The sequence below is a fragment of the Pygocentrus nattereri genome, chromosome 13 (genome assembly GCF_015220715.1).
Source record: "Pygocentrus nattereri isolate fPygNat1 chromosome 13, fPygNat1.pri, whole genome shotgun sequence".
In the NCBI taxonomy this organism is placed as follows: Eukaryota; Metazoa; Chordata; class Actinopteri; order Characiformes; family Serrasalmidae; genus Pygocentrus; species Pygocentrus nattereri.
Genome location: NC_051223.1, coordinates 32,062,159 through 32,074,657, shown reverse-complemented (window position 1 = coordinate 32,074,657; position 12,499 = coordinate 32,062,159). Strand labels below are relative to the sequence as shown.

Genomic DNA, 12,499 nt, shown 5'->3' with positions numbered 1-12,499 from the left:
ATATGATAATTGCGGGGTGACGGATGAGGAGCAGAGGCAGTGTCTGTGATAAGTTTAGATGCTGACTTCATCAACTCTTACAGCCTAAGACAAGTGTGAGGCTCTCATAAGGTTAAGAAAACATTCAAGAACATAATATTTTCAAGAATACCACTTGTACTTATTCCTAAGAAAATAGTTGGAAAAAATAAGAGAATTTGTAAGAAGTTATTTGAGGAACAGCAAGTTTTCAGAATTGTTTGCTAAGAATGAAGTTTAGAAAAAACACATATTTAAGAGGATTTTTTTTTCTTCCCTCTCAGCAGTGAATGTAGGACAAGCCTACAGTTGATTTCTTTCATAACTATTGCATATGATGAAATGGAAAACATTAGAAGAATGTTTTCAATGCCCTTCTCTTATTCTTATTCCTATTCTGTTTCTTTCTCTTGGGTGGACCACGGTAGTGTCAGTGCTTATGTACATGGAGAAGACGGGAGATGTAATATTTAAAATGACCAGGGATGTCTCTTCTTTTAAGTTTCTAATAACTTCTTGCAGAAATATATTGGCTTGACCCTCCATTTCTCACAATCACGTGTGGTCCCCTGTGCTTTGGCAGTCATATTTGTTTGGTGCTTCATCTGAGGCATTGATGAAAATAATTAGGCATGCTTTCATTCATTTCCAGTGAAGACGGAAAATAAACAGTTTTTCTGGGCTCAGTGAAATGTGGCAGAAAAGCTTTGGCAGTGGGCAGCGAAGGGAACAAAGAGCCACGGTCCGAAACACAATGGCTCTGGGCAGAAGGGAATTGTGGGATGACAGGAGGAGGACAATAAGAGAGCTGAGCAGGCCCAGTTCCCATAAACTCCCAACACGTGAAAGCTTCTCAGGTTCTACACGATGCACCCTTAAAATGGCATCCTTAATGTGGTGGCAGTGGTTGTATATAGAAGCATGACTATTCTGTGACTCCTTAAAAATAGTTTCTTGTATGGTTAAATGATTCGTCTCCATGATGGGAAACATGTCCATGGCATACCCACTGGAGGTAGCATGACAGCCTGCAGCAACCAGGCCCCTAAAACCTTCATTGGGCCTTCATATAGATAGTGAAACTGTTGTACACCAATGATCCACAGAAATTTCTTTACAGTATACCTCACTAATTAACTTCCATCAGCCTTACACAGACTATTACACAGAGTCTGTCTTACTCATAATGCCTCTCATCAAAGGCAGCCATTTTCAGACAGATCCTACACAGTATGCAACCTGATTGTTTTCACTCTAAAGTCTTAAATAGTTAATCTAACATAAGCATTTTTGGGTTGATGTTAGATACGAGTGCATTGAATGGCATGTCTTGGGAACATCAACTTGTTTGAGATATAACAGACATAGCAAGTAAATACCCGGTTAACATTTTTATTCATTGAGTAAGTTTTGTATGGGGGTGTGTATTTCTTTAATGATACACTGAAGTCCATAAGATCCTAGTTACACCACAAGAACCTGTATATGGTTCTTTGAAGAACTTTCAAAAATGGGTGTTAATAGCACCAATAACGCTTCTGCTGTTGATACAAGCCGTACAGTATTTGGTAACTTTTTTGCAAAGAATGTATGTTAAAGACTGAGATTCACTGGGTTTTGAGTGGCACCAGATTTGACTACATTTTCACAGAACTGAATTCTTAACTGTCTTGACCTACTTTCGTCACCGTGACATTTAAACAGCATTACAAGGCTAACAATGGTTTTGGAAAATCGGCATGAAGTATTTCCTGAAATAAAAAGACCAGAAGGAGAGTCACACGCTTTAAATTCAGTTTGACATTTATTCATGCAAGACTGCTGGCTGACACATAAAGGCTTGCTGTGACTTGAAAATGTGACTTGTGAAATGAAATGTTTGGTAAAAATATGAATAAAATAAAAAGATATTCCTTTTTACTTCTAATGTTATCAGCCAACCTTTGCTTCCATAGTTATGAGTAATAGAAAGTTCTACATTCCTATTTAGCATCATGCAAATGCCTAAATCATTACATGCTTGTGTCAAACTGTGTTGGTTTGTCAAGTCATAGACTTGCATATCGCTGCTGTTGGAATAAAACCTTGTAGCTCCATTTTTGTCGTTTTTCAGTTTTTGACATAAGTTGAAAGTGCCTGTTGCCCTTTACACTGTGTGTAAGTTTCATGATAAATGGACCAAAAGACATGGCTCAAAATTACTTAGGAAAAAAATCTGGTCCCATTGACTTACATTAAAATTAAAATAGTTTATCCTTCTCCTGTAAAGTTATCATTTGGGAGATAACAGCGATATGTGATTTCTGAGGCTTTATGAAAAACTGGTATCTCAGTATCTTATCCATTTTCATAGACAATGCTAATTAGTAGGGTCTAGTTTTCCATTAGCACATTAGTCATGTAGCTCCAGGGCAAAATTTACAGGTTTAAATCCCAGGACTGATGGGGTATACCTGGTTGGGCAAGGAGGCACTTAACACCCCCCACCAGAATTTTCTTGTAGGATCAATAAAGTACATAACATTTGGGTTCTCCTCCTTTGAAAGACCACATCCTCACTGCTGCGTTCTCACCAATTGCACTACAAGGTCTTGTTTCATGTTCTTTCCGGTAGGCAGCTCTGAAGAAGTACCAAATGGAGCACCGGAGCAAAGGAGAGAGTCTGGAGAAGTGCCAGGCAGAGCTGAAGAAGCTGCGAAGGAAGAGCCAAGGCAGCAAGAACCCTTCCAAGTACGGAGACAAAGAGATGCAGGTGAGGCTGCTGCCCTTTCAACTTTCTAATCCAGCTTTGAAGGGTTTTCCCAAAGGACTTGCTAGGCTGGGATTGGCCAGTACGTTAATACAGCATGCTTTGTTTGCTAAACAGCAATAAAAAAGCTCATCAAGGATTGTTATGGCCCTCAGTTGAATTCAGTCTTGCAGGGGTGAGTGTGCTTTATAGAGGGTTTCTTTTCTTTATTCACCTTATAGTGGGCTTTTAGGATCACTAGCTACTTTATTTTTTCACTTCAGCTTCTTAAGCCATAGACACTTCTGTTGTTAGCATAAGCATCAGGCTCTGCTAGCTCTGCTAACATCAGTTAGGTTTTTCAAGGCCACTCCTGTCATGCCGGGAGGTTGGAAGTGGAATGAAAGAGTTTTTTCCCCCCTTCTCTTCTTCTTTCAGAGATTAGCGCGTGTCTGTGGGATTGTGTAATCCGTGACTGCGAGTCCCTGCTGGGTCGAGATATTGCAGGATGCAGGCTGCCAAAGCCAACTCTGGGATAAAGAATGGAGATATAGGAGTAGCCGCAGCTCTTTGAGTTCAAATGACCTAACCACAGATTATATTTATAGATGGCAGAATCAAGCTATTTCTTTATTTTTATCATTTGTAAATAATAGCGAATGTACCCAAATAATGAAATACACGAATCGTGTAGTGACCAAAGTGGAGTGTATAAAAAAAGTGCAATACATTTGAGATTGTAGTAGCCCCCCCACCCCTTTTCTTTCATACACATTTACATACTATTGGCATTCTGGAATTCGCTCAAGCAGCTTCATGAAGACATGAAGCAAAAACATAGCATTTCATGCACTAAAGCATAAGCCTTTATATCAGAATGTTTTTGCAACTATTAAAAACCTATATCGTTAAGTACCTCAAAACCTTTGATTGGTACTGTATATTAGGTCACCTTCTGTAGTAGTAAGAATATACATGCTAAACAATCTACAGTAGCACATACAGTATAGTTGAAATTTACATACATAAGAACTTCATAATACGTATAAGCATTGAGTAGCACATTTAGAAAGGAATGCTTGGACAGCTTATGTCAGTATTCACAAGATGACATAAGATGTTTTATGAAGTAATGACATTGTATTGACATAAGGGCCCTTAACATAAAGTGACGGGCAAGTATTTCATTTCTAATGCTATTGTGAATCATCATTCCCATGTAATTGAGCCTGGTTAAGAGCACCATATACCAGTTCTATGAAAAGTTTCGATGCTGGATGTCATATTTTGCTCTTTCACTTAAGTTTGAAGGCATCCTTCATTTAACTCATGCAGTATGTGGGGATCTTATCAAGACCTCTGCTTTAAATGTTCCTCATAGTCGTATAAATGGAACAAATGTCTATGATTGTAGTTTATATCTATACAATATCTTTCTGCATAAACATCTGATATTATGTGAGTACTGACATGAATTGTTCATTAATACTCAAGTATTGCTTTTTCAATGTGCTGTTCAACACTTACACATGTCTCATAAAGTCCCTCTGAAGTTTGTCAAATGAATTTAGAGCTGTCTAGGTATACATTATGAAATGCCTGTAAAAGTATTTGCATTCTTTTCTGTCATTGGAACTTTCAGCTCCTCTGCTCTCTAATATATGCCTATAAAGGTATGTTTGATGTTTCATGGCTAGTCCTCTACAGCAAATGGCAAGAAATCGTTAGTGTTTTCTTATTCCCATGTCATCCTACGTCCTTAACTTTTTTTGTTGTTGCTGCCAGAGATGAACCCACTCTGTTTCTGTGGGTTTTGATGGTGTTTATGTACTGTCCTTGTGCCGTTGCGGGCAGTGGCCTTGTTCAACTGCGTTTTGTTTGGAGTGAACGCCTCTCACTGGCCTTGGCGGCAGACTCTGAGGCATCATAGAGAGAAGAGTGGGTGTGCAAAGCGGTGGGCTTCGCTGACCTGGGGTCCACTCCTGCCCAAAGCAATGGGTGTGCTCCAGATAATGCTGTTATTTAAATGTATGTGTGTTTATGTGTTGTGTAAATGGTGTGGGCTCTTTATGCTTGTTGAATGCACTCTACAGGTGTCTTGTGTAACAGAAATGAAGAGGTGAAAGGAGGAGGTAGCTGAACGCTGTTTGCTAAGCACCCCGCAGGGCTTATGCGGAGTGTAATTATAGGAGGATAAAATCTTTTATCCTCATGTGTGTGTGTGTGTGTGTGTGTGTGTGTGTGTGTGTGTGAGAGAGAGAGAGAGAGAGAGAGAGACAGAGAGAGTGCGAGAAAGAGAGAAGGATAAAATGTATAGCAGACCATAGCAACGCCATCACAGGTCACCTCACTTGTGTCATGTGTTTAGCATGTTATTTTCTTCCAGATGCTTTTCACTCTGTGTAGATCATTTCAGTGGTTGTCTGTAGGCTGTGTCATTTCCATAGTAGTGTAAGCTATTTTTCTCTGTGTGACAACAATGGCGTTTTTGAATATCATGCATAAATGATGAATATGTTTTATCCTACATTCATTTTTTTCTCTGAATGTAAATAGATTCTCTGAATTACAAGAACAGGAGGCTATATGTGAATAATGCTTCATGCAAGTAAGTAACTGACATCATAAGACTGGCAACTTCACCAAAATACCCAACAAAACTAGTGAACTTTCTCAAAAATGGTAGTTAAGCTGGATTAGCAGTGGTAGCCTAAAGTATAGCTTCAGACTAGCTTGTGTTGTTATAGAATAGTGCTAAGGAACAGTATTAGACTTAATTTCATGTAGGATTGTGAGCTTGCTTGCAGTGTAAACATAGCAAGATCCTTAGGCTGATTTCTTATCAACCTCATAATTCAGAGTATCCAGCTAATTCAGCAGGGGGCATTGTATGTAGGACAAAACATACTGAGTTTGAAAAATCTTAGTTTACCACAGGGCACAATAGTGGCAATTTTCAAATATGCCATTCAATTTCACCTTAGAGAACAATCACTTACACCTCAAGTTGCTTGTTTGGGCATGATGCACACTACAGAATGACAAATGATGCCAGAGGTCTGTGCCACTCAAACACTTTTTTCTAAAGGCCCTCACGCTCCTGAGCTGAGAGGGTCAGAGCTTGCCGCTCAGCCTCCCTGTCACTGCCCCCGCTCCCGAGCTTGGCCAGCTGGATTGTATGTGAGGTGTAGTCTAGCAGCCTCACTGCAGAACAGGAGGTGCAATGCCCAGGAGGTGGGGCTCTGGACTTATGCTCCATCTACCACTCCCTCGCAGTTCTCCTTCTCGCCCTGCCATCTTCGTGGAGTTTTGTTCTCACTTAGGGTTTGGGCCCCAGTGATGGCTGCACGGTACAGTCACACTGTTTGAAGAAATCAGATGTATTCTTTTGCTGTGTAATCAAGTTGCTGTTTCGAATCTGTGTTGTTTCAGTCATAATCAATAGTTGAACATTTGAAACTGGAAACTGAGTGTTATGTAGTGAATCTAAGCTCTAAACTGAATTCATTAGGCTGAATGGGATTCTGTAAATCTTATCCAACCTCACAACAGCTGCTGAAATAATGAAATTATGGATGGAGCATGGGTGGGTCAATTTAAATCACTGAATGCCAAAGTAGAGTATATAGTTACATAAGAATAAAGAACCAGCTTTAATGTGGTGAACTGTTTGTATTGGAGTCATATGGCTGAAAATTTGGCATGGACTGCAGATCTTGTATCAAAAGTGTGTGGAGTGTGTATAAAGTAATTACTAAGTGATTGTTTGGGCTTGCGTCTGCAGTGCCTCCGTGTGATGCAAAGTGTGGAAAGCGTTGGGGAATCGATATCTGGAGCTGTAAGCACTCTGCTACAGCTCCCCAGGCTTCAGCTACTCGGCCACTTTCAGCACTTTAGCAAGTGTGAAAATACAGGTAACTCTGTTGGGAGAACCCTCAGTGGGTGTGTACGTGGGTGTGCATAGTTGAGTGGACTTGTGTAAAAGCTTTAGTGACTTTCAAGGATGTTTTTGGATTTCACATCCCTCCAGTTCTTTTGAGGTTGCTGCATGTCACTCACAGGAGAATGAAATTTCGCACCCCGCCCAGCAGCAGTACTGAATTATTTAAAGATGTGCGGATGTATGTGTGCCTGTGTGTGTTCTTGGGACTTAGTGCTCAGTGTGTTACCAGTGTATGAATTTTACATGTCGTTAGTGCTGGTCCTGCTGTGTGTCATACTGCAGATGAGCTCTGCTGGTGGTGGGGGTGGTCATCTGCACCAAAAGCTCAAAGTGCCACATTACAGCCAGCATGGACATCACTAACACAAACACACACAAATGATGGCCAGTCACAACATTAACATCTTTCAGCATTGTCATTAGGACTCCTTCATTTATCCTAGGTCTAGACTTCAGTTCCTCACTCTTGCAACTACACATCTTACATAATAGTGCTTATTCTAACCCTTATTCTCACATGACTATGATAGAGGTTTTTGCCTGAAGCCATGTTATAACAAAGCTTCTTAATTAAATTAAATGTACCCTGGAGATGTAGTTTTCTGTCATGGTTACTAAGTAATAAGCCTGCGGTTTAAAGTGTTAAACTGAGGAAAAGTAACAGCTTGAGTTTTGCTAGACTGTTATTCAGCTTTATCATTGTTAAATGTTTCCCAAGTGCTTTCGATGAAAGGTGTACAATATGCTTTACATGAAAGTATATGTTTCTATAACATCACTTGTGGATTAATCTAATTAATTTGATGGGTTGAAAGAGAAATTAAAGAGAACTCAGTCAAACTTGGTGAAAGATAGTAGGATGGATGGTATAAAGATGTAAGTGAATTATTTACTGTTTTTAGCATATCTTTTTCAGTATAATGTTGATTTTGCAATTGAGACCCAAACATTAAGCTGGGCCTTCTTTTTTGAGCCTGGGCTACATTTACATTACAAGCTTTATTGCTCAAATCTGATTTTTAGCTCAGATCCAATGTCTCTGACTCTGAATGGTCAGTAATGTGAACAAACCAGCATCCTGAAGTGACTCGCATGCACACATCCTCATCAGTAACATCATGTGAATGAATCGTGTGCACCATGAACAGCAAACACACAGAAGAAGCCTTATCTGCCTAAGATAATTAATTCTGAACTTCTCTCTGCTGTTCATATTAGAGAAAGATGGAGGCAAAAAGGGTGAGATATGTTGGTTTTTCACCATTTATAGGCTTTAAAAACTGTTTGGCGCTGCTGGCATAGTTATACTGAATGATGGAGATCTAAGCTTTCTCATTTAGTTTGCATGGCCAGGAATTGGATACATTTAGGAACACATATGAAAGTGGCTCAGGTTGGATTTAAAAAGATTAGCAGATTTTGATTTGCAGATCACATTTGCGTGTCCACACATTAGGGCAAAAAAATCGGATTTTTGCCACTTCAACCTTGTAATGTGATCGTAGCCTCAAACTAAGAACTAAGAACATCCTTGCAAAAAGTCAGTCTTTCACTCTGAATCTTGATCATTCCACTGTCTCTCCGTCCTCCCAGGTTACAAGTCTGGGAGTTGTTCTTGATAGCCATCTCTCCTTCAAAACACACATTTCCAATATCACACGCTCAGCCTACTTCCATCTTAGGAACATTAACAGACTGCGTCCATTCCTCAGCCAATCCTGCACAGCTATTCTGGTCCATGCATTAGTAACATCGAGACTAGACTACTGTAATTCTATTCTTTTCGGCTTACCTCAGAAACACTTACATAGACTCCAGTTAGTTCAAAATTCAGCAGCTAGGATCATCTCCAGGTCGCCTGTAACCGAACATATCACCCCTGTCCTTAAAGAGCTCCACTGGCTCCCTGTCAACTACCGGATCCAGTATAAAATCTTACTAACTACATTCAAAGCTCTACATGGACTTGCTCCCTCTTATATCTCTGATCTCCTTAAGACATACAGTCCTGCTCGCACCCTCCGATCCTCGTCAGCTGGCCAGCTCACTCTCCCTCCAGTCCGCTTATCCACCGTGGGAACTAGAGCCTTCAGCCACTCTGCCCCATCTCTCTGGAACACCCTTCCTACCCAAATTCGCAATATTGATTGTCTAACTACCTTCAAATCTCGGCTTAAAACCCATCTATTCACACTTGCATACTCCTGATTCCTCATCTTCACTTTTCTCTGTTTGTCTTGTTTCTCGTCTGGTTGAAAGTATTTGAATGTATGTTGATTTGTTTATCTGTTTATTTGTTTTTTGTTTTTTATCCTCTTTTATACTCTACCATTCTTCTTTTAACTTGTTGTAAGGTGTCCTTGAGTGCTTTGAAAGGCGCCATTACTAAATAAAATGTATTAATATTATTATTATTACTTAAAGACAAATGATGTATTTGGAAATCTCCCACAAAATCCACCCCACAACTCTGACATAAAATAATTTTTAAATCCTTTAAATGTTATTCCTCTGCCTTTTCAGTGTGAAATGTTACAGTCTTTCTTATTACTTGACTGACACACCTTGCTGCTTTTGAGGGGAAAATGCAGGTCACTGTCTTCTTTTGCAGCTCCTTCACAAGATTAATACCACTATGAAAAGCATGACCAATGAAGTGTTCTCATTTCCTGCATGTTCCCTTAAGGTTTGTTAAAGCAGGATAAGACGCTATGCTAAATCTTATTGCGCATTTAAAATTTAACAAGCATTGCAGATGAGCACTTGCTTAGTACAGGCAAATTGATTAAACTAGAGTGCCTCATGCCTTAGAATTTGGAGATGCCATTTTATGTGGCCTTTGTGAATAAGTATGTGTTTTTATGTGTTCTAATGTGTGTCCATTAGAATTCCTTTTCAGAGCTTCAGTCTCAGACAGACGTCAGAGACCTACCGATCCTACTGATGTAAATTCAGAGTACCACCTTTTTCAGAAGGCTACCGTTATAGAGAAATCAGAACAAATGCACAAGCACTGAATATCATATATTAAAAGCAGTGCATATTAATGAACAGCTTGAGTCAGTACTTACAAGGCTACTGTAACACAGAGCGAGGAGGCGACTTTTATTGAGGGCATTGCGGGACAGACATGACAAAATAAACACAGACTGAAGTACAAGACAGAGGCCGGAATAACAAAACATACATCAAACAAAGACCAGCGAAAACAAAGGGCCAACACAGGGCTTAAATATGACACCAGGAAGATGAGGGACAGGTGAAAACGATCAGGGGCGGAGTCACAAAACAAGGGGGCAGAACTAGGGATACCAAAACAAAGCATGTGGACTATCAAAAGGTAAACAAAAAGCACATGGGGGAGTGGGAGGAGCCAAGCGTGACAGCTGCATGCAAATTTATGAGCCATATGTATCAGTTCTATGAAGATTTTGATACCCTCAAATCGAAGATATATTGTATAAGTTGTATAAAATGTATAATTCCATGCTTATGCATGTGTTATGAAGTCCCTTTATAGTAATTCAAGACATCTCTATATAAAGATGATGACAACAACTTTGTTTTGTTGGCTGAATGGCCTTTGGCTAGCTGGTATATCAAAAGGAATAAATAGGCCAGTATATTCTGGTTTGTTGTTAGTCCAATAGCAATGATAGAAGCATTTATCTCCTGTCTAAAACATGTAACTATAATCTATCACGTCAATCTATAATGAGTCACAGTGTAGAACTATATCCATGGATCATGTGAGTACACCTGTAAATGACAGAAGGGATCAATCTCCCTTTTATAATAGCATAATATAGTAGCATTTTATAATAGCATGAATAATTAATATTGGTGGCTTATTTGATTTGTTTCATTTTCTCCATCATGCTGTACATGTAGACTTTTTTCCTTAGTGCTGTAAATGCTCTTAGACTTTCCATGATGTAGTTGCAGTTGCAATTGTTTTATCCATGCTTTGATCACAAATGCATTCTTTCATAGCAACTGTTGCTACGTTGGATGAGCCATACAGAAAGTTGGTTCAACCTAGTTTACTCTTGTTTAAAGTTCCAGATTAAAATGATAGGATCCTGAGCTGGACTATAGTAGATATTCGATACTCAGCAGGTTAAAACTGCAGTGATGAATTTGCCGCAATGCTAATAATACAATTTGTGCACAATAACTGCAATTAAGTTAATAAGACACTTCAACAAAAACCAAAAAATTGTACATATTGTCATTTGAGCTATGCTTTAGAATGTCTTGCTAAACTTGACTGGATTTTTTGCCAGTGTTTTGCAAGGCTTGTCTATTTAAAAGCATAATAAGACGTTATGTTATAACTTACTGTACGTTAATAATTTAACAAGCATTCCAAATGAGGACTTGCTTGATTAAACTAGAGTGCCTCATAGAACATGGTGATGCCATTTTATGTTGCATTTGTGAATAACTATTTGTTTTTATGTGAGTGTGTATTAATTAGAATTCCTTTATAGAGCTTCAGTCTCAGGCAGAGGTCGGAGACCTGCTGATCCTACTGATGTGAATTCAGAGTAATACCTTTTTAGAAGGTTAACATTATAGGGATATTATAATAAATGCACCAGCACTGAGTAACATATAAAAAAGCAATACATATTTATGAACAGCTTATGTCAGTACTCAAGCCAAACATATCAGTGCTGTGAATGATTTTGTTGCCGGCGAATTGAAGATATATTGTATAAGTTGTCCATTGCTTTTTAACTATCTTATTCAATACTGAATTACTCAATTTTTACATAATAAATACAATTTGAAGTGAATAACAAACTCCAAATTTGTGCATTTTGTTATTTGACAAAGTCTGAGCTGTTCATTAGAATGTCTCGCTAGATTTGGCTGGATTTTTGCCAATGTTTTGCAAGGCTTGTCTAATTTTGTCACAGTTGCTATGAACGATTGAATCTGTGAGGGGATCCTGGTTTAGTAGCTGTGATTTCAGTGCTTTAAGCCAAAATGTCTGTGTCTGGTTGTTTGGTTGGCTGGGATCAGCTGAAATTCTCATATGAGTAACAGAAAGAGAAGGTTAATTGGAACTGTAGTGTTGAGGGAACCTAGTCTGTGATCAGGACGCGGTTACACAGTATAGTCTCCATTACAGACACGTGCACATGTAGTGATTGTTCAGAACACTAGAGGAAGTGCGTCACTGGAGTGAGTGACATAGTAAAACCCACACTGCAGCTCTCTGAACATGGTTTTAATAAAGTGGGCTGTCCACAGTAATGGATCTGAAGGAGGTCACATGACGTGGCTTACGGCAGGAACATGTACTCCTGCTAGAGAGTCAGAAGAGGATGTGCTGCAGTGATGATAGAGGCCCTACGACAGTACGATGCAGCCCACTCTGAGTGGGTGTCTGTGTGTGTGCTTGTGTGGGGGCAGATTTCTCTTGTGTAAAGATGAAAACGAATGAATGACGTTAGCATACGACCTCAGAGTTTCTGTCTCTCTCTCTATTCGCTCCCTCTCTCTTCTCTCTTTGTTTATGTCTCTCTCTCTGTCTTTCTCTTTCTTTATGGATCTCTGTCTTTTTTTCCTTTTTCTCTCTTGCTCTCTTTCGCTCTCTCTCGCTCTCACTCTCTCTTTCATTCTAGCTCTTTTTGTTTTTCTCCCTGTCACTCTTTTTTCTCTCATCTCTTTGTCTCTTTTTCTCTCTCATCTCTATATCTCTTTTTTCTCTCATCTCTCTCTGTTTCTCCATCTTTCTCTGTCTTACTCTGTCTCCTCAGCTTTTTCACCTCTCTCTTTGTCTCTGTCTCTTTCTTAAT

The 12,499-nt window shown here is 39.3% G+C and overlaps 1 protein-coding gene across 12 annotated transcripts in view; it reads left to right on the top strand.

Moving 5' to 3' along the window:
- baiap2b (BAR/IMD domain containing adaptor protein 2b) overlaps positions 1 to 12,499 on the top strand; it is a 93,442-nt gene that overhangs the window by 50,677 nt on the left and 30,266 nt on the right. For all 12 annotated transcript variants that reach the window (XM_037544184.1, XM_037544178.1, XM_037544175.1 and 9 more), the window contains one exon: positions 2,633 to 2,770. In XM_037544184.1, coding sequence (XP_037400081.1) covers positions 2,633 to 2,770 — 138 coding nt within the window. The remainder of the gene's footprint in view (positions 1 to 2,632; positions 2,771 to 12,499) is intronic.